This window comes from Xiphophorus couchianus, chromosome 3, assembly GCF_001444195.1.
Source record: "Xiphophorus couchianus chromosome 3, X_couchianus-1.0, whole genome shotgun sequence".
Lineage (NCBI taxonomy): Eukaryota > Metazoa > Chordata > Actinopteri > Cyprinodontiformes > Poeciliidae > Xiphophorus > Xiphophorus couchianus.
Genome location: NC_040230.1, coordinates 13,766,645 through 13,790,047, shown reverse-complemented (window position 1 = coordinate 13,790,047; position 23,403 = coordinate 13,766,645). Strand labels below are relative to the sequence as shown.

The 23,403-nt window shown below is 39.8% G+C and overlaps 1 protein-coding gene across 2 annotated transcripts; it reads left to right on the top strand.

Annotated features, from left to right (window-relative positions):
• Window positions 1-939: 939 nt before the first annotated feature.
• Window positions 940-18,808, top strand: shisa7a (shisa family member 7a). Of its 2 annotated transcripts, none has more exons than XM_028012984.1 (6): window positions 940-1,426; window positions 5,977-8,090; window positions 10,564-10,718; window positions 11,040-11,105; window positions 11,395-11,580; window positions 14,732-18,808. In XM_028012984.1, exons 2-6 carry the CDS (start codon window positions 7,333-7,335, stop codon window positions 15,676-15,678), a joined length of 2,112 nt encoding a protein of 703 aa, XP_027868785.1. In that variant the 5' UTR covers window positions 940-1,426; window positions 5,977-7,332; the 3' UTR covers window positions 15,679-18,808. The 2 variants fall into 2 exon arrangements, with proteins under 2 accessions (XP_027868785.1, XP_027868787.1); XM_028012986.1 differs by lacking the exon at window positions 940-1,426 and adding an exon at window positions 2,742-2,963.
• The last annotated feature ends 4,595 nt before the right edge of the window (window positions 18,809-23,403 follow it).

Sequence of the window (23,403 nt, the reverse complement as noted above, 5' to 3'; positions counted from 1 at the left end):
AGGTAATTATCAGGCCCTTCTTAGGCACCTGGGGCTCCACATATCCCCCGTATACAACCCCCTGAGCTCCGGTTTTTGAAAGTGCTTACCTCTTCCACCAGCTGGCATCCACCTCCTCTGGATCCTCATGGATAAACCCGGGGGCCCACACCTTTTATTTCTGGAATTATTCTAATCAAGAGTGATACTGTAGGCTGGATAATCTATTTGTTTTAGTATCATGACTCATCCAGCAAGCCTGATGCAAATTATTAGTGCACATGTCCCCCCCCCCCCTAAACATATATATTTTTAAAGGTATTTTCATTCATCTTTCTCAGGATCTGATGATGGCGAAGTCAGTTTCACCCACTGCCATTTCCGACCAGTCTTCCCCTTGCTGGTTTTCCAGGCTCTCCCGTCCCACATTTAAAGCAATCTGAACGGTCGGTGTGGAACTCGGAGTCTAATTGACAGTTTCGTTCACGCTCCAGTGTTAAAGCTTTTGCGCCAGTCCTCTCCCCGCACCTCACCCGTTTTCATCGCTTTCATAATTGCCACCAACATAATGACACAGTTGCTGTGGCAACCGTGCCTCTCTGTGTCTCTTTTCTTCCTCTCCGCCGTGCGCACACACACACGCAAAGCAATAGAAAATAACGCGCAAACACAATCTCTGGATCTAGATTTTATTTTTTATTTTTTTTTACCCACCCCCCTACCCCACTCGCTGGAGTGCATCTGATTTGTTTTATTTTTCTTTAAACAACAAGAAAGATTTAAAAGAATAAAATAAAAATAAAAAGTTTAGAAATAAAAGTGGTTTTCATGCCATAGGGTCACGTAGTTCAGTATGAGTTAATTAAATGAAGATGGACCAGTTGAATGGGCCTGCTGACGGTCAGCATCCAGCAGCCTGGAGTCGGGTCTCATCAGCGTTCAGCCTGACGGACCAATCAGAGCGCTCCGCCACTGACGGACCTCCGTGAGGCCAGGCGCAGTTAGTTAGGCACCTATACCAGAGGAACCAGCGTCAGTCGGTCAGCTCCAGGTTCAGAAAGTTAAATTCACACTTTTGCGCGTTTTTCCCCCTTGGATAGTTATTCTAAAATTTCCAATCCGGAGTTTAGATGAACTGTCACATGTTTGAGAACATCTCGGTGTTTTTTTTTTTTTTTTTTTTTTTGCCCCCTTTTCTTTTCTTGTCTACCTCTGGATTATTAGCAAGCCTGCTGGAGAGGGAAGAAACCTGAAATCGGAAGAGCTTTTGGAACAAAACAAAACAAACAAAAAAAATCTAATCAAATAAAACAAGTGGCACATTTAGCAGCAGCGGTTCAATCTGTCCTCATCATCTTCTGCCACGATAACAGGCTGCCATCAGAGGAGCGCGGAGATGTACGGTGCGCAGGCTCTCCACAGCATCAAACCCCAGAGCAGCGCACAGGTAAGACACGACATTATGCACATTTTATTACTGCAACATCACTTAACGACTAACATCTTTGAAAACGACTCGGTACTTTCTGTGTCTTTGTATGCGCACGAAAATGTGAGTTTGTGCGCGTCTGTTAGGCTGTCAAATAAAATAAAATAAAATAAAAAATACAAAGAACAAGAAAACGCATTTAGAAAAAAGCTGCGCCACACTCTCACATTTTCATGTTTGCTTTAATTCCATGTGTGTCTTTTTACATCATTTGAGCGCATTAATCGACAGCACTGCGGCGTTATGAACATATTAAAAACCATTCATAAGACGCACACATATGCACGCACACACACCGGCACGGATACACCCCCGCACTTTTAGCCTGCGCTGAATACATGCAAGTCATGTCCGTGCAAGTTGCAACTTATTAACCTAATGAAGGCTGGAGAGCTGTCTGAGGAGCGGGGTGTCCAGTTCAATCGCCTGGTGATGCACAGGCGTTGCGCAGCACGTATTCACTGATATAGAGTCCCTCATCCGCGGCTGTCACTGTAATTAAACGTCTCTCAGATGCACAGTGATTGTATTCAGGATGTTTTCACCCACTGACATCACAGTGCGCTCTCTGTGAGAACGAGGGGTATGGGGGAAAGTGGCCATTTTGTTTCGTTCCCAACAGACACCTGTTGAGAACATTGTATACTAAGACGTGCAAACGCTCTCTCCCGCAGTGGAAATGATGGAGCCCCTTTTGCTGTGTTGCAATTTAAACGTGAAATGTTTTTGCAACTGTTGTAGCTGTGCAAACTCAGTGGAGGAGGAAGAGGAGGGGGTGGGGGGGTGCATCTTCAAGGCTGTGAATGTATGTGCACCTTACAACCTTTGGTTCCCATCTACTGCAGCACCCAGAGGAAGGCTTGAGTCACTTCACTGGAAAATAGCACAGCGAAAGACTTGAGGAGGTGCATTCAGATTTATAAGATTAAGTTTGAGAAAGAAACACCTGTGCAGCTGCAAATGCACATTTTCCTTTGAATGTATGGTCTGTCGCAAACGGAGTTGCCGCGACAATGTGATCATGACATGGGTATCATCTTTTGAGAAAAAGATAGATATATAGATGTGACTTTGGAGTCTGACTTTTTAATTTTTTTTTTTTACTAATAGGTGTAGATTGGACTCTGCCTCCTTTCCCCCACCTTTCAATTCCTCCTTCACTCACACACAGACAGAGCTGCATTGCTATTCTGAGAGAGTTAGCTGCCTCAACCCACGCACAGAATCTGAGAAAGAGAGCGAAAGGCAGAATGAGGGAGAAAGAGGGGAAGGAAGGAGCAGGAAGAATAAAAAGAGAGGCAGAGACTACATGGAGGTTTACAGAACGCTGACTGTATCCTTCACATGCAGTTTCAGGTTCAAACCCTTTTGATTGTTCGAACAGGAGCCGATGTACAGTTCTGATTACCACTCTCCTCCTTCTTGCGTGTGGCGTGGACTTGCATTAGCAGATCTGTTTGGTGGTGCTGTTTGTGTGATGTGCCGTGTTGTATTGGTAAGTGCTGGGAGAAATGTACTTGATTCTGTGCCACCCACACACCGCCCTCCCACTCATGGTCGTCTCTGCATCTATACCTCTGGCTCTTCCCGCTCGCCACAATCTCTTTGCTTGTTTAAATCCTTACCCTGCATTTATCCCTCTGGACTCTTTTCCATCACTGGCTTTTTCAGGAGATTCAGTGTTCTTTCCTGCAAACCAAACAAGCACACTGATATGCAATCCGCACTCTCCTATAATTCACGACATGTGCATCGCCCCAAAAATTAAGCACACTCAAGGGTTGACAAAGGTGTGCAGGGCAGGAATCACGAGGTCGTGGCCCTCTGGGCAAACTGTGCTTTCAGTCAACTACCCACACAAGTTTCTTTAATGTCTGCAAGTCACAGTAGATTGATAGTTAGTCTCTCTGTTTTTTATTGCTAAAATTTCCTTTATTGTTAAAATGTTTTCATTCATACCTAACATACCTAAGTTCCGATCCCAAACGTCAAAGTTGCAATTTGAGGCCTGTATGTGGCAGTTTGACCCATGTCACTGAACTGAAAACAAAGCATATCGTGCCCTTAAAACTAATGGTTCAGATTTTTTTTAATGATCAGGAACAGCTTCCTTAGTTGCAGTAGACATCAAGTTGCGATGTGTTTGTCAAAATGTGAAGAAATCCTCAGAGGTGGATGGCTAACAGCTATTACCCTGTTTTAGTTATTTTACCAATATGAAACAACTCAAGCTGAAAATGTTTATTTCACTAAAGACTCTTTATAAGTTCTTGTTTTCTCAGTTGAGCAACATCTGTAGACTGGTAAAAACGAACACCTTGTTCTACGCTATTTGCTTTGCACAAAGGGTCTGAACTCAGCTATTTAAAAAGGATCGCTTGTTGGAAGGGTAAAGTCTATTGAAGTTTAAAATTTTACCCAGTCGTTAGCCTTGCCACGGCCAAGGCTAACATTTGGCCGTGACATTTGTAATGCGTTAGTTCAATGCTATGACGCTTACCAGAAATTGCATGTGCTGTAAACAACCATCCTCCACCGTGAACAGGGAAGTACTGAGCTGAAAAAGACAGCTGTTAATGCAAATTCAATATTTTGAAACATGGCCAACATGGACTGAATGGCTTTGTTCACTTCCTCCACTGCCGTTGCTGAAACTACAGGCAGACTATGATTCTAAAACAGAGCAGAAGAACGTTATTGTTCACAGCTTCTCCTTCTGTTCGCTGATTCGCCAGGTTGAAATTCTGTTAGAGAAATTCCCTTTAATGGGAGAAAGCCGAGACGGAGCAGTGAAGCGAGATTAGAATCGAGTGGAAAAGAATAGCAATGGTCAGGCTATCATGACAGGCTGTAAAATTGGTTTTGTGTGACTATAATTATGTACTTGATATCTAAAAATGTATTTTGACTAGACACAATTGCATTTCGACTATCCTGAATTGTAATTTAAGATAATATGCATTTACATTCTGACTAGTAAGAATAATAATTCAAAATATCTTCAATATTATGTCAAAACGCTCTGCTTCAATATCTGTGACTATGTGAAACTAAATCCAGTCGGAAACTACTGGATTTATCATTCCTATGCATCATCATCATTGTGGGTGTAATTGTGAGGCAAATTTTCTATGTTCTAGTTACCTGGGAAGTCGGAGTTCGGATCTCACGTTCCCTATTAGTGGGTAACAATCCAACACTTGGTGAATTTTGCTTCACAATGATAGGAAAGTAACAGCGTTACAGTTAGTTTTAATTTCAACATGGTGACACCCATAAACATTGTTTTTAATAGCTCTTTCAACCATCAATTTAAACCTTACATAAGCAAACACCACTTTTAATTTGTTCAGCTTAGAATTGCGGGCACTTTGTGTCACGCTGGTTTTAGATGCACACATCTTACCACTGTTGATGCCAGGAGCGGCCATATTGAAAGGTGAAGTCCACCTTACAAGTTGTAACTGGGAATAATCAAAGTTGCTCCCAGTGGGAAATCTGACTTTAGAGGGCGTTCCAGTTGATTTTTACGACGGGGAAGTCATGATTTTTCCAGTTCTGAGTACAACTGGAATGCAGGATAAGTGTGGATTGATTAGCTTTAGCGTGGGAATATACAGACAGTGCCTTACTGAAAACAATCTCGTTCCTTTGGCATAGTGTTGTATTCCACAGATATGGATATTTTTGATTCTAAGTTGTATTTCGTATCTATATTTGCAAAAATTGGAGGTCCATCAGACTGCCTGTACACTACCGCTGCTGTGAGGATTTATGCAACCATCACCATCAACCTACCTTTAGCATAGCAACTGATTTGACTTATATATCAGCAACAAAAATATGCTAAAGTGTCGAAATGTAATATCCACTAATGTAGTGTTTATATTTTAATTTATATCTTTATTTAAGTCGCTAAAATTTCATTAAATCTTCAAGAACCAGTAGCTGGCGGTAATGCACATCTAACGTTTCTTGCTAACCGCCAATAAATAAATAAAAAAAAAGAAATCGAGAAGAAGAAGACACGTAACTTGAGAGGCCGTCTGTTTATCTACATGATTTGCTTTTAGTAGAAACGTTGACTAAGTGTAAACTTCATGGTATCTTAGTAAAGTGTAGGTATTTAAACTCTGCTGATATAACTTTGAGTCATATAGATGAAGTGACTTTCAGTTTGAGTGGCTTTAATTTGTTTAAATTATAGCTAAATGATGAGCCCGTCTGAGTAGCTGTTTGCCTGCCATCACTGATTTATTTGGTAGGAAATCTTTCAACTCCAGATAATAACTTTAAAATCTGGTCTATTCTTTTAAAACTTACTGTTAACTTGAACTTGTTTGACCATGTCTAACCCGAGGCTCAGGTTACATATGCGGCTATGATGTCCTTGTTTTCAGAAACGTAAAAATCCAACAAATTAAAACATATGTGATGTGCGTTTGCTCTTCCTAAGCCACAACATTTGCAAGACATCTGTTAATTTTTTGTTCTGTTACATGTTGCAGGTCTGATTGTCGACTTGTTAACCTGGAGAGCGTTTTGGCCATCAAGCTTTTTAAAGACAACAAGAAGAGAAACTCCCCCCTTGGAATAATAGTCAGTGGACAAACTGCTACTTTGTGGGACTCTTTTTATTTCACACCCAAACCCTCCTAAGAAGGTTAGAGGAGCATGTAAATGAAGCAAGTGGAGCCTTCGGTGATTTCAGCATTCTGTCTCCCCCATCTGTGCCTACATTCTCTGCTACAGATAGGGACGTTTTGATAATTACATATAATTATAATTTCTGTGGGAGACAGATCTGCCTCTGTCTATTATTGCCAACACCTCCAGTACAATAACTTCACACATTTACATATCTCTCAACAAAAGTGATATTCTCTGAACCCCCTGGAGATAAATCAGGAATAATTCTGCTCCGACTGACATGTCACATGCAAAAGCAATGTGCCATTCATCTCATATCTATTTAAGGATACAGCTGAGTGACAAGGGTGACTTCTTTTTTTCATAAAAATCTGCCTGAAAACCATGGCATTTAGCTCTTGTTGCTGCACGTTTTAAAAGGCCGGCAGTCATTCTTCTGCTTCATGTGTGCTCGTAATTTTTTCCGCCTTCTAGCACATAAGCAGAGCCTTCCTCATTATCACCCACAGTCCAGTCACAGTAACGGCTTGTGCCAGGCGAGCGCTGACCAAACTGATCCCGATGGAGTCCTCCGAAATGAGTCTGCATTAATGGACAATATTGATCCACATTGTTTGATCGGCATAAAATCCCCAAATTGGTTAGAGCATTATTCTCATACATTTCTTCTGATACTAATAGATGCCTACAAATTAATTAGGTCTTGAATGTAGAAAGTGCCAGACTGAACTAGTTAGCAGAAGATGAATAGAACAGACAAAACACTCCCTGTGAACCATTTCTCAAGTGCCAGAGTCAGCAGACGAATGTACAGGAGTGTCTTGTTTTATTGAATCAATTTGGAACTCATAAAGGACTATTGGGGCCAGGAATTGAAACCGTATCCAACAGGGTATTTTTAAGAGAGATGAGAACAAAGCTAGTATGCTTTCGGGGCCCTTCATAAGACGCAATAAAAACAATTTTATTACCATTACCATTAAATACAAACACACACAGTAATGCACTCATAAATTGACGGAAGTAGGCTTTTTCTTTCAAAAATGATATTATTTAGCATACCTGAATGAAATCCGTGATACATCTTTGATATCCAGAAGGCTGTACATTAAATTCTTCACATGGCGTTTTAGTGGGTTAAGCTGGAAAAGCGGATAAAGCTTTGTAACTACATTGACTCAACAACAGAAAATAGGTGTCTTAGTCATGTAAAAATGACGCCCACCACCTATCTCCGAGTCCTCGCCGTCTCCCTGCTTTCCCTTTTCGCTGCCCCTCTTACCCGTGCAGTGGAGCCCTCTTCGTCCCCTCCTCCTCAGCATGTAGACCGCTCAAGGAGGCCGTTCACCGAGCAGCCGGACGCCGATTCCAGCTCCTCTCTCCTGCTCCTTGCCCTCCAGGCCAATGCCAGGCCAGCGGCTCTCCGAAGCAAACCTAAAGCCCCCGAGGAACCTCCAGACACCTCAGAGAGCGTTCTGGAGCCGCTTCCCAAGCCCCTGGCCCAGGTGACGTTTCCGAAGAATGCGACCTCTTCTGAAGGTCTAGGAGATCATTTTGGAGCAGCCCACATCCCACCTCGCATCATGGATGGATGGACAGATGTTTGTTGGGGTTACTACGATGTGATGGGACACTTTGACAATTCTTTCAACTGCTCCAAGGACTCCTACATCTACTGCTGCGGAACATGCCACTACCGCTTCTGCTGTCCAGACCAAAGCCGCAAGCTGGTGCAGGACCTCTGTACAAACTACAACTCTCCAGACTGGGCCAAGCCACAGACAGAGGCCATGATGATACCAGAGGAGGTGGGTCCCGACCCGGACTACGATCCGCTGAAGCAGCAGAGCCACAACACGGGATTTGTCATCGGTGGCGTTGTTGTGTTCATGGTGGCTGTCGCTGTGGGTATCAAGGTGTGTTTCAACAAGGTTCAACAGGAGGCCAACCAGAGAGACCTGAATATGCCCAGGTAAGGCTTCCACATCCTTACATTTCATCATTTTAGCTGAAAACGTGTCTTCAGGTCGTGTAGAATAATGCTGTTAATTATCACACTACATATACAGTAGTTGACCTTGTTTATGTAGCTTCAGTAAAACTCCTGGTTGCTCCAAGTTGGCTATGAGATTCTCAGTAAGTAAAAACAGCATGAATTCATAGCATCAGGGTATTTTTAAGAAACATTATAAAGAAAAATGTATAACATAATTTATTTAAAATGGAAACTACCAATTATTCCTACTACTACAAAGATATTAGAACATACTGATCATGATGATAATGTTATCTATTGAATTATTTATATAAATCTGAAACCTTTTAGGACATCTTTAATAATGAATTTATTGTATTTTATTTCCTATAATTTTAATTTGATAACATAAATGTGACAAATATGCTTTTTCTTTATTTAAAATAGTAAATATGTTATTTTAAAAATAATTTTTATATTTAATATATGAATGTTAAAAAATATATAGTTTTTGATTTAATATGTAAAACAAATGTATAGAATTGATGTATTTTTATTTATTTTTTCCAATCACTATGAAAATAGAATATAGTAGCAGTTAACAGTTTAGATTATTACTTTAATCTAGTGAAAGGAAATTATTTAAACTACTTCTAAATTAAAAGTAGTTCAAGTAAAAGTGTTTATCCTGAGTATTAAACTGTTTCAGCATAAAGTAACACTTGGACTCCAATGAACTAGCATTAGCTGCTTAACTAGTGGAGCTATCTGCTAAGGTAGCCAGCCTATAGTTACAGTAGTTCTGTAGTGGACATGCTAGTCTTAGCTTACCAACTCTAGTTTTAAGTGAGAAACCGTACATATTTACAATCAGCTGAAATGATCTTTCTTCTCCGCAAGGAAAAGATGTAGAAGCCTTTTTTCAGGCAGCTGACCAGCAGTGTGCAGTAACAAGTCACATTGACACATTATCTTGCCTTTCTTTTAAAAGGTGTTTAGGAGGAACAGTATGATGGTTTTGTGGATGACGTATTAAATTGTAAGTTGAATCTATAGCCTAGAAATATTACATATAATATTTCTAGGCTTTAATCAAGCCTGTCACAATAACCAATTAATCAATTAATCACATGATAAATTAAAACAAGCTATATGATTTGTATTTTGGTGATTAATAATCTTTCAAGGGCAATTTTGTTTACTGAGAGATCATACTCCATTTTATTTGTGGTTTCTGTTGTGTGTTTTTATTTTTGTTTTATTTGTTGTTTTTGGTTGTCGTGTTTTATTTTGGATATTCAAAATGTCTTCCAGTTCCAGTATAAATATCTTTTAACAAAATTTAAAATTATTGGTTTTTGAGAGGGCAGTATTATTTGAAAATGATCCAAGAACAATTATTTTTTTATCTCAATAATTACTGGGGCAACTTATCGCCCAGCAAAATTTGCTCTTATGACAGCCCTAAATATAATATTTCAAGTGCCATGAACAATAATTAATTTATTTGGGGAATTGGGTGGATTTTTACTGCCTTTTTAATGGTGACCCAGATGGTAAAGTCAGGGAGCATAATGATGACTGAGTGATTAAAAATGGGGATTAATTACAAATAAGACTGTCATGTCTCATGTGTTCCATAATATGCAACCTAGGGCTGAACAATATGGCTGAAAAACGTATCACAACATAAGAGTATCATATCAGTCGATGTAAATAATTATTGACTTGTTTTTTGTTTAAAATGTCTGACATTCTGCCAAACTGGTGACGTGACATTTGCTGTTTTGTCAGCAGTTTTCATTCTACGCCGTTGGTTTTTATTTTTTAGCAGTTATGAGGCCTGGTGGTGGAACCTTGAGCTGTTGCTAGGTGACCAAAGGATGAGCGAGTTGCTAGGTAACCAAAGAGAGAGTTAGTTGATACCACTAACTTTGGTTAGCTTGAGTGGCCAAAGCCTTTCCTCTGCCTACATCCCCCATAATGCTGTGCGGTTCTAGATCAGAGTTTAGTGAATATTCTACAAATTAAATGTTGAACATTCTATCAGACATATTAGCTATTGCTATTGATCATGTGCTATCACAGTATATGTTGTTATTGATTTATTGTCCAGCCCTAATGCAACTGTAGCCTAAAACCAGTCAGGATATTTGTTTTTGTCTTTTTTTAAGAGGACACTGTTGTCTATCTTTGCAAACAGCACTGGATGATGACCGCTATTGAGCTACATCGAGTGTTTGTTTGTCTCTTAGATGTATTATGTGCACAGTTGCTGTAGGTCATTTTGAAATGTACTGCAAAAGCTCTTGTCTCTTCATCAAACTGACATTATTTTCCTGCCTACAATTAATTACATCAAAAATCATTAAAACTGCTCTCTGGCGATTTGAATGCTGAATTATTGTTAGTGTGAAGAGCACACTTGGTGATCTGTGGCCGTTCCCCCCCGTCTCTTGTTTCCCACCAGAGCCCTGGTTGACATGCTGCGACACCAGTCGAGTCCAGTCCAGCAGGATGAAAGAAACAACAGCGTGGCTCTGACCGTAGCGGACGGACAGGGGACGCTGGGAAGAGCTCCGAAAAATCTCTACGCCCCGGGAGTGCCCAGCAAGGACAACAGATGTGAGGGCTTCTTGCAGAATTAGACAGTGCTTTTGTAACAGCATCTTTCATATGCAGAGGGGGCTCATCTGTGTATTTTTCTCCCCTGTGCCCCACCACTGAGATTTCTCCATGATTAGATAGGACACAAAAATCCCCTGTGGTGGTGTGCTTAAGAATGGTTGCAGAAACAACTTATTCTGGCTTAAAAACTGCTAAATGAACATGCATCAGGAGGTTTTCCTGCGCAGGCCTCATTGTTTTTGCTAAACCGGCATTCATCTTCAAACTGCCTGACATCCATTTTGTGAGCTGATTACCTTATTTTTCTCTGACTTACAGTGGGCAATCTGCAGCACAATTTCATCCACCCATCAGGCTCCAGCCCCAAACACACTGCGACTATCGGTAAGGCAGCTGCTCACATCATGGCTTCCATGTAAATCACATCCAATCACCCAGATTCTTCATTTACTTCATTCACCTACATTTTAAGCTCAGATGTAGGCTCATTCAGCCGAACAATAATAATGATTATCACAGCTCCGGTTTGCTTGTGTCGCTGCTGAAAGCAAGTTGGAAACCAGTCTCCCTTTTTCCTAGTGAATGTTGGAGGATTCACACCCTGCAAAAACGCAGCGCCAGAGGAGCAAATCTCATTTAACACGCAGTCGTTTTCTCCCTGTGGTTTTTGTAGAACGCACCCCTCGGATGAACAATGCTCAGCTGGCAGCTGGAGGCACCCTGCTTCCCAGCAAACACAACAACACCAAATCCCAGCCGTCCTTCCACCACTCCCTGCACAACCTGGCCCAGCTGCCGCCCTCCTACGAAAGTGCCACCAAGCCCGAGCTCAACAGATACTCCTCACTCAAACGCCTCGGTGAGTGTTGCCATCTCCCACAAATGAGACGCCTTCTTACCCCCCTTACAGTGCTGCTCCTGCAGATGTTTCATAACCGCTTCAGCATGGCGACACTGTTGGAGCAGAATGCATCGTTGTGTGGTCTTGTTTTTGCAGTGGAGCAAAAGTATTTGCACCCGTTGACCTTTTCTACGTTAGGTCACATTACAACCAATCGAGTAATCAAATTTTTGGTTTTTGAAGATTTAATTTTTGGAAAATGTGGATTATTTTTCCACTAGTGATGTCAGAGTGATGTCAGCACGCCCAGGGTCGCCATCTTGCTTATAATGTTGCAAGAATACAGTCGTAAAATTAGAAGGAGCTAGTTATTTTATGAGAACTACACAAAAAATGAATAAAATGAGGAATGTTGAGCATCTTGTGAAGTTATTCTTTGGTACAGGTTTTACAGATATTACTTATGACTTGCCAGAAATACTTTTAACACATCAGCATCAAATTATTATCAGTAGCTGATTTTGCAACAATCATTCAAACAACTGTGTGTATTTCAAGAAAGGGGCTACTCAAACTGAGATGTCATATCTTGATAACTTTATTGAACCTTTATCCTCATTAAACATTTTTTCTCATAATTTTAAGACTTTTTTTTTGCTAAAGTTACTACTACTATAACTATTTTCTTGCAATTAAACAAATTCTCATAGCCTAATACTCTGATGTACAACTCACTGAAGGGATTATTGTAATTGCTTTATAGAAACAACTTTGTGCAGTTACAGCTGCAAGTATTATGTGGTTATTTCTACCAGTTTTGCACATTTAAAGTTTCAAAAGTTTGCCTAATTTGCTTTTCAGGGTTGTATTCAGATCATCTGCCAACATGAATTTTTTAATTTTTACCAGAAACTCTTGATATGATTTAGGTCTGACTTTGGATTGGATGATTTTAATGCGAGATTATTTACCAAGACTGTTTCCCTCTTAACATGATGGATTGATCAGTGCTTTGTGAGATGTTCAAAGCTTGTAATATTGTATGATAATCTTAGCTCTACTTTAAATGCCTCAATAATTTTATCTCTGAGCTTTCTGCTGTTGTCATTTATCTTCATCACTGGCAACTTTCAATATGGGTTTTATTGGCAGTTGTTCAATAAAACCCTGCCGAAAGAGATAGTCAAGCCCCACATACAAATTTAGAATTATTTATTGTACGCTGAAATTTGTTTTATTGCTTTATGCATGATAAAGAGGAGTTCCCTTGTGTTCAGGAGGCATCCCCTTATTGCTGCAGAGAATAGGGGCACTTGCTTACACACTTTGTAATGCATTTTATCCCCACCTAGAATCTCGTTTTCTCACTTTGGTTGGTTGGGAAGATGGGAGAAGGAAATAGTTGCCAAGTGAGAACCTCCACTGACTTCATGATGCTGTTTGCTCATTAATCCTCTCCAAGAAACCCCTAAGAGAAACATAGTCTTCAATAAAATGAAGCAAATTACTCAAAGATTGACTAATTACTGTTAACTTATACAATTAATCTAAAAACTTTAAAGTGTTAATATCACATAATGTGGGTTAATTGTATCAATAGGGTTACTCAGAGTTTCACAGCAGCGCGGCCTTGTACTGAGTTCAGCAATGCAGTCTCAAATGCGAAGGAAAAGATGAATGAGGAGAGTCAGACTAAAATACTCAGTGGCAACTTTTGCTTTAAAAAACTTTTCGATGTATGTTTGACATAAAACCAAGGTTTTATAGCCATCTTGGACGCCTTCATCACTTCAAGGCTGAATTATTGTAATTCCTCGCTGTTTGGAATTTCAAATAAAAATTGACAAAAGCTGCAAGTATTCAAAATAGTGCATAGTTAGCATTTCTAAATTACGTTTGAAACCAAATGACTTAATTAAATAATAAATATTAAAACTTGGAAAACTGAGATGTTTGGTGATAATAAAAGATTTTCTTTTTGAAAACGTTCATATTTACATTTCAAGTTTACAGTACTACGCAGAGATTAATCACAGTGCCTAATCTGATTAAATGTCTTAATCGATTGACAAGACTACTAAATACCAATTGCTTTAATTTATTCGTATTGTTAGTTCTGAACTCCACTAGGATGTCTGCTTTGTTTTGGCCTATCACATAAAATCCTAATCAAATGTGCTGTAGATTGTAGTTGTAACATGACGAAATATGGAAAAGTTAAACAGGTGTGAATTTTTTTTTTGAGGCAATGTAAATAATTCAGATTAGGGCTGAAACAATCAGATTAATTGTGATGAATCGACTCTTGAAATAATCGTCAACTAATTTAGTAATTGATGAATCCTTAAGTGGAGTATAGATACTCAAAAATGACTAGTTGCTAAAAGAACAACTTTCTTAGAGCACTAATTAAGCCAAATGTGTACATCCATCCATCCATTTTCTGTTCACCCTTGTCCCTAATGGGGTCGGGAGGGTTGCTGGTGCCTATCTCCAGCTACGTTCCAGGCGGGAGGCGGGGTACACCCTGGACAGGTCGCCAGTCTGTCGCAGGGCAACACAGAGACATACAGGACAAACAACCATTCACACACAACACACACCCCTAGGGAGAATTTAGATAGACCAATTAACCTAACAGTCATGTTTTTGGACTGTGGGAGGAAGCCGGAGTACCCGGAGAGAACCCACGCATGCACAGGGAGAACATGCAAACTCCATGCAGAAAGACCCCGGCCGGGAATCGAACCCAGGACCGTCTTGCTGCAAGGCAACAGTGCTACCAACTGCGCCACTGTGCAGCCCATCCAAATGTGTACAAAAAATGCAAATAGTTTGTATTAAGATGAAAAAAAATCTCGTCTTTTGTAAATATGTTCTACCCAGAACTCCTCAAGTGGCAAAGTTTTAGCCTCACCTAGTTCAAATTCTGTAAAAGAAATCAACAAAAAACCAAAATCTTTTATTTTGCACTTGTTGATATCCAATTATTTATCAGTTAATCCAAAAAATTGTGAATAGGTCAGCCCTGCACTGTACTGATGGTAAGACAGGCAGCAAGGGCTGAGATTCTAATGTTGGTGATTGTAGTGTTTTTATCTGTAGACTTATCCTTTGCTACAAATGATTAATTCACATCTTTTAATGTACGTATTGTTTTGGCTATCAGAGAAAGGACTCGATGAGTACTCGTCTGGTTACTGCACCACCAAGCGCCGACCCCACACGGCTCAGCCGGCCCTCCAGTCCTCCCAGCACCACCTCCACTGGGGTGGGGACTACACCCTCAGTGGGAGAGGAACCCTCCCCAGACACGCCATCCGTCCCTGGATCCCGCCGCCCCCCTCTGGCATGCCTGCCTCTCCCACTCCCAATCCTTACCCTCTGGACCCTCCTGAGCCCCAGTACAATCCCAACTACGACACTCTGTCCAAGCCTCCGAGGAAAGTGAAGTCCTCCGATCAGCTGCTCAACATGGGCGACGTCCCCGGCAACACCGGGACGCTGTCTCGGATGTCCAAGAACCAGCAACACCAGTACCACAAAGCCATGGCGGCCTCCAACAAGAACACCAACATGCAAACCCTGACCAGGAAGACGAAGGACAGGCAGGAGATACAGGAGAGGCAGGAGAGGATGCTCATGTCCCCGGACCACTTGGAGGACAGGATGGGGGTCAGCGGGATGGGAGTGGTGGATCCCTATGCCCACACAGGAACCGGCATCGTCCCCACGCTGCCGCGGCAGCAGAAGGCCCAGTCCCAGCAGAATGTGTGCGCCACGCCTTCCCTTGACCGGCACCACATGATCAAGATGAACTCTCACCCCACGTCTGGCCGGGAGCAGGAGAGGAGCACGGGCATGACGAGTCACGTGAGCGGGGGAGTGGGCTGGTCGGGGGAGGTGCCCGGAGCCGGGGTCGTCATGGGAACGGGAACGCTGGGGGGCCACAGCGCCAGGAGGATGGCTTTCGCAGCGAAAAGGCAGAACACCATCGAGCAGCTACATTTCATACCAGGAGGAGGAGGCGGCGGCGGCGGTGGTGGTGGGTCTGCAGGAAGCACAGGAGGCAGTCAGGGGATCAGGACGGGGAGTAAGAACGAGGTGACGGTGTAAGGTAAAAATCCCTTAGACGTAGGGGAATCGATCACCCTTCTGCATTTAACTATTAAACTACAAATAAAACTAGAAGTATTCAGTAGTAACAGTAACGTGTTTAGGCTATTCAAATTAGTTTTCTCTTTAATCAGATTAGCTTGAATATGACTACCTGTAAAACTAAAAGTTTAGGTGGGGACACCTTTGTGATAGCCTACATCAGCCATATTTTCTAACCGATTTTTGCCATATCGCCATATACAGCAGTGCCATTACTCGTAGAAGGACTGGTGAAACAAAACCAATAGAGGAATAGTTCATGATTTAGTTTTTCTATATCTATATATAAATATATACATACACGCACACACACACGCCTACATATATATATATGTATATATAATTATATACATATATATATATATGTATGTGTGTGTATATGTGTGTGTGTTTTTCAAGAAGTACTCAGGAGCCATATTAGATATAAAGAATGAGACATTAAAAACTTGGTTTAAGGAAACAGAGGACTTCAGAGGAGAGAGCCAGCTGCCTGGACTGATGTCGACGTGTTAGGCTGAGGAAACCAGATCAGTCTCAAAGACCATTGTGCCTGCATGGTAAAACATTTTGGATATTTTACATTCTGCAGAACAAAACCTCATCCTGACACAAGGAGACTGAACTGTGCTTTTTGCTTCCTAATTTGGTGGACAAGGCTGTTTTCCAGCAGGACTCCTCGCCTGAATTTCAAACCGAGGACGGACCCAAAATTAACAATCCGACACCTGGGTTGCCTAATTTTCCATGTGACCTTAGATTTTAAATCATCAGAGGAACGCAAACTCTGACCACAGCGACCCTACAAGAAAGCCGATATTCAAAAATGATACAGGGTCATTTTTCGGGGGCTGTCGTTTTCCCCTGCTGTTTCCATTCACAGATCAGGCCCTACCAAATAATACCGAGCCATCTGTTTTAATATTACCCAAAAAGAAGAAGCATGTGTTCAGTTTTCCTCCAGAGAGGCGACTTGCTGTGTAATACGTTTGCATACAAAGAGCACAAAGAGGATGCACTTACACAACTGTCCTTCAAAGCCATCTTTTTGGAGATACAAAGGAAGTATTAATCCTGGAAGCTGGTCTGACAATCACCACTTAGTTATTACCACAAATGATACAAGCCAGTGATGTTTTGTACAGTCAAAGGATTGTCTTTGGAGCGAGCCGGTGAGATAAACATCCTTAGAGTCCGGAGTGGGGGTGAGAGACTCGGACGGTTGGGAAGCCCTTCACATCTTCAAGACAAGGAACTTGCTGTATCATAATGCACTTCAGCCAGTATGAGTTAGAAAAAAAATATATATAAAAAAAGTAGAAAAAAAATCATCAATAACAACGCTTATCAATACTAAGGGCTATCCTATCCTATATACTGTAGTATGTGATATCTGTGGTCCATATAAAATGCTCTCTCTTTCTATCGATTTTGTGTTGATATTGTCATGATGTATCAAGTATCAATGTGTATGAACAAAAAAAAAAAAACTACAAAAAAATAAAACGAGCAATTTAAGCACAGTTCCAAGAGAAACACAGAGACAAAACTTTGCACAAACCAAGTCCCCTGATATTTGCACCAGACACGAGCACGCTCCGTGTCGTGTCCTCAAGGTTTACATTCTGCACGAGCTCGGCCGATCAGAGCCCGACTCATCCATGGAAGAGGGTACTGCATTGAGAGAGGGTTTATTTTTGTTCCTTATTTTTACTTCTGTTTTTATCGAGTGAAATCAGAGGTGCGGGTGACGGAAGCAACGTTTCGGCCAGAGGATAGAACGAGGCGAAACGCTGAAGAGCAAAAACACACGACTCCATTTGGACAATCTTCCTATACACAGTGCTAAATGTAGTTGTTATAAATTTGATGGAGTGTTATTATTAATAATTATTATAACTGTTATGGTTATTATTAACAATTATCTTATGATATGTGATGTTCTTTTACTTGGTGGGATTTTAAGTGTTTATTGTTTTTAGATGACTTTACATTTTCATGACTAGTTGTTTTGTTTTATTTTTATTTTTTTCTGGTCATTAAGATTTTGAGAAGACTCCAAACCTCGATGCATGCCAGCTCCATTTCATTGAGAGGCATTGACAAAAAGCATGCCTGGCATTTCTAAAGGGTCGTCAATGCTTCGAATGGCCAACCCTCCAGCTGTATGTACCGTGCCTAGACATCAGCCTTATGACTTCTTTGTCTCAAGTGATTACTTAAGGTTTCCACTCGGGTACAACAAAAAAAAAAACACGTTTCTAAAAATTCTGCAGCCTTCTAGCTAGACGTGCGGCGAGAGAGTTTCTTCTGCAGCAGCCTGACCGGCTAACTTATGGCAGGCTGTGCGCACAAAACCCTACGATGCCATAATGTTTGTATGTTCAGATGAATGTTGATTACAGAGGAGCTAGAGGTCTGAACAGAAACTCGAAAGCTTTGAAGTGCAGTGTCTTTTTTCAGGGAAATAGGACAGACAACGTAGAAGTTGTATTCGATTTTTTTTTTTAAATAGAGCCACAAAAAGGTCTGTAGCAAAGTCTGTAATAACTCACAAGCCATATCCATTTAATACTCATCACAGTTTTTATAAATGGTTAATCTAATTTGTGGAAGTATTGTATTTTGTATAGCTAGTACAATCAGAATATTTTGAGTGATCTCTTCAACATTAATTTGAGGATACAAAAAAAAACAACCTTACGTGTTAGTATTTAATGAACTGTACAGTGCCAAACTCATAACATTTCGTTGTCTTTTTATTCTCATAGCACCCTCCTATATAGGGGTTATTTCTTTTTATCATAAAGGAGAAGTAATTCGCAAGCAGGCACACTGAGAAGCTTGTTTTATTTGGAGAGAAATGAATGAATATGGTGTGCATTTTTACCGTGATGAATTCATTTAGAAGGGAAGATGCATAAAAGCCACCTGAAGCGGACAGGGAGAGTGTTCAGTAAAGGAAATTTATGGATTTATTTTCATGCTGATAGATTTAAATACAAAACCCTTTTTTGTTATTGTTGAATGCATTGATTCCCTTGGATACGACAGTGACAAAGAATTTGTATAATAAAGTTGGTGGAAAAAATGTTTTGTCCTTTTTTTAATTTAGAGTGTGAGATTTCTCACGTAGGAGATTGTTGGATATTGTCACGGTTTGCAGTAAAATCAGGAGAAAATCAGGAGTTTAATTAATTTCTTCAGTTGATGCATACATGCAGGGACACCGCCTGCATGTATGATGCCCTGGATAACCTCCTCCACCATAATCTAGAATAATCCACTAGATTATTAGAGTGTTGCATTACTGAAAACCAACAGAGAAGCACTGATTGGCATTTTGTTCCTTTGTTTGAGGACCTCACCGAACTTAAACCAGAAAACCTTCCTCAATGCCTAGACTAATTTTATTCTAGATTTACTTTTATTCTCTAAAGAAATCAGCAATCTTGACTTATTACTGACATACCCACAGTTATTGGCACTTTTGTTAAGATGCATAAAAAGACATGAAATGAATTTTCTTTTGGAGTAAAGCTGAATAACATACTGCAGTTTTCTAATAGTGAATGTTAGAGATTATTCTCTTTTACTACCCTTAACTAATTCCTCACTGAAATTAACTTTCTCCCTCGCTCTGCTTAGTTTGTGAAAGTTTCACTTGTTCATGTGTTTTCCAGGCATATAGTTCCATTATATAACACAATAAAGTAACTGTTACCTTCAGTGTTATAAAAATGCTCTATATATCAAACAAGACCTAAAAGAAATTTGACTTCACCCTAAAATTGTGCCTCTGTCTCTTTAAGAAACTCCTTCTCACTCCCACACTCCACTGTCGGAACAGCAGTGTTTCTAAATTAAACCTTTAACAAGGTTTTACCAACATTTTCTAAGGTCATCACTTAAAAAGCGACCCTTATATAAATTTTCCACTGTGGCATTATATTTAGAGACAGACACTTTGATCAATTAATAAAAGTAAAGCATAAACGAAATAAATATGCTTCATTTATGTGTATTTTATGGTAATTGTGATAAACCTGGATGTTCCTCGTCTCTCAAACACTCCAGGAGAAAACCTGCAAGGAAAAGCGGGCGTAGGCAACGAATTAATGTTTCTGATCATCTATTGTTGCCACCACTGAATAAATATACTAGAACTAAAAACTGTATTTTTCTACTTTTTTCATGTGAGATGATATAGTGGCAATGAAAAATGTATTTACTTAAAAGGCTTTTTACACCAGGGGTGCTTAAACATAGTTGGTAAATAGAAACTAATATCACATTCACTTTGAATCAAAGTGTTGTTAATAAAAAAAAAAAAATTAGTGTCCAGGTTTTCTACTAAATCTGGTTGGCGGTACCTTTAACATCCCTGACATGTCTCCCAATACAACATTTGAGTCTTTAAAAAACAAACAAAAAGAAACTAAACAGAACAACATTGAGGCCAGGAAAATCTAGCCGAGTTTGAATACAAAATGACAAAAACCAAGAGTTTATGCTGTGTTTTTAATGATGACTAAACCAAAGAGAAGCTGAAAATTCAATATCCTATATTTGGTCCAATGCTCAGACTGACTGTTAACAGACCAGTCTGAGAGATGTTTGTGTAAACACTTCAGACACAAGAGGCTTGCTCAGCAGTAATATGTTATGAAATGGGCTTTCTAATAGTAGCAATCAGGAAACAAATTAATGTTGTATAAGGGGTCAAAGCAGAAGCTGCAGCTACATTATATTAGCAGACAACGCTTCAGTTGTCTGTAGATTAGTAAACAAACTAAAGCTGTACATCACCGAGGTGTGAGATGTTGTATAAGGCACATTAAAAGCCATAGAGTGCTACTGGGAGTGGACAGCTGTACTTTTAAATGAAATCCACTCCAGATCATCTGAACGCAGAGTTATATCACACCGCACCTGCTGGATCATCACAGCAAGACGGAGACTGTGCACTTCATACCTTCAACCTCCTGTGAATACATTTATTGCTGTGAGAAGAGTGAGGGTTTAAATGAAAGAGCAGTCGGCAGCTCACGTTGTTGTGGAGCTGAAACAACACAGAGAAAACACACAAAGGACAGGAAAAATAAGGTGCATTTGAGTTCTCGCAGTTTCACATTTCACCACCAGGTGGTTCACACTAATTCAGCTTGATTTGGACACAGAACAGAGGCTCATAAATGAAAGGTTGTTTTTGTTATCATTTAATCTATCATTTGGTGCCTTATCCACTAAAGAAACATGATTCTGATACCTATCAATGATTACCTATCATTACATTGATAGGTAAAACCATACATAATTGGGTATGAATTGATGACACCAATTGGATGTTGATAGGTTTACTCCATCCTGTGGTCAGTAGCTTCATGTTGCTCTCAAAAAATACTATAACATCCTAATTTTTTAAATGCATGAGTACTGTGTATATTTCTTAAAATACCTAAATATTATTACGACTTGCCTGATATGGGCCTATAACTCTTCTATAAAGTACAAGAGTACATGGGTGAATGACTGGACTTGAGAAAGAAGTATACAAGTACAAACCATTTATCATTTACAACGTCTGCAAAACATGCATTCATAAAAAAAATATAAAAACTACAAAGTTTTTATATTTACTACTGACTTTTAAAGTCCAGACTTTGTCCAGACCACTCCAAACCTTTACTATAGCAAGCTGGATTCCTGATGTGCTTTGGATTATTGTTCCACTGTATAATCCAAGTGTGCGTAACCTGATGTAGGAACATTTTCCTGGGGTGTTTGTGTTCCTGTTGGTCAGCAGTCGGTTCGGCCTTTGGACTCTTCATCTGATGCAGTTTTTGTCCTGTCTGCTTTCCTACTGTTAAATCATGAACTCTGACCTTATTCCTTTCCAGGTTGAAGACAACAACTGTTTGTAATCTGTTGTTAAATTTTATTAGGTTGCATGATTTAGCACTTTTTGAAATCTTTTAACCTACTTCAAGTTGCCATACAGGTTCTAGTCTGGGTGTAGACAAATGAATTAAACCAAACTAATTTTGATTAATCACAGTTCATTTGATTTAACAGGGAAAGGCAGGTATATTTTAGCATAAAGGCCAAGCTGGGTTGGAGGTCATTTCCCAAAATAGATGGATACATCATTTGAAAACTGCATTTTGTATTTATTCTGATAAACCTTTTATGATAATAAACTTAGTTTGATGATGTGAAACATTTAAGTATGAAGCAAAAGTAAAAGCAAAACAAATCTTTGGGGGTGGTAGATATTTATTCTTCTCACTGTGTTAGATAAAACATACGGGATTCTCATTATGAAGAAAAATGTGTTACTTTTGTAAAAGAAGCCACTATTTATCTCAATACCAGCACTTTCACACTTCTGGAAAAACAAATCCCAGCCAGCTTCATCAGGTCATCCCCTGGAGCATCTCCACCTCACCTGTGAGGTCCCCGGCACTCTCTGGCTCCTTTTTATTCCTCTGTGGTCCAATTACTGTCAGGTCGCCCCACATGGTTTTAGGTGTGGGTGACTGTCGAGGTTTGGTGATTTAAACACTCCATCACTCCGTCTTCTTTGTCCGGCAGAACCCAATCACTCTATCGCACCTCTTCCTACGTCCTCCACTGTGAGAGAAACAGATGCAGACGCCATCGGGTCTGTTGCAATCTCCAGTATCTTTGTGCTTCCTTACACTACCACACTTATTTCCTCTGTAGATATTTTTTTTCTTTGCACCTCAGTTGTTAAAGGTTGTTCTATTGAATAGCTAATCTCTAGATGTAGTTATGTTCAAAATATATTACAGTATACTATCAACACATTCGCCAAAAAGATTTGTTGAAAGAGATAGCATTTATAATTCAAGAGGATCTGAGATTTTTTAAAGATCTCAAAGTTAGACCTAAATAAATGAAACATTACATTTCTGTTTATGGAATAAATCTGTGAAGCAATCTGTCTAAAGGAACAATACAATACAATGAAGTATATTGGCTCAGCAGAGTGCTGTATCATTACAAAGATAATATTTTTATATACCGTATATACATTGCCTGTGTTGATCAGTTTATTCGTCAATATGAATGGTTGATTGATGCTTAATTGCTTAAGGTATAAAGGACTGACTTTTGAGAGAAGGGCTAGGCTGTCTGATTTTTTTTCTTCCAACTATTCCTTTTCATTCAAGTTTTTTGTTTATATCAAAGTGGGGCATTTAAATTAATGAAATAAAAAACAAACAATTTTTATTTTTATTTGACCAATTAAACTTCAGGAGACGTGTTCTGAGACCGTTAACATTATTGGACCTCAGCAGCAGAGAGGAAATTCTCAGACTCCTTTCATAAGTCATCAAAACATGAAGAATTCAGTGGAAATTAATAAGTGTGTTCAACAACTTTGTAGTTCTTATACTTATATTGTCTGAATGCCAGGAATACCACAAGAATAAAAGCCTAAAATATTTATGCATTTTACACTCCTGACGAAGAAATAGTGATTTAATGTTTTACCAAAGCAAGGCATTAAATTGTTTTGCTTTGGTACAAAGAGATTTAATGTAGCATGTGTTATGTCCCCTGGATGGCCTAGCGGGTATAAAGGACTAGCATAAATCTACTGAGTGAGGAGACAATTTGTTAGTGAGTGTACACAAAATAACCCCTTATACAATTACT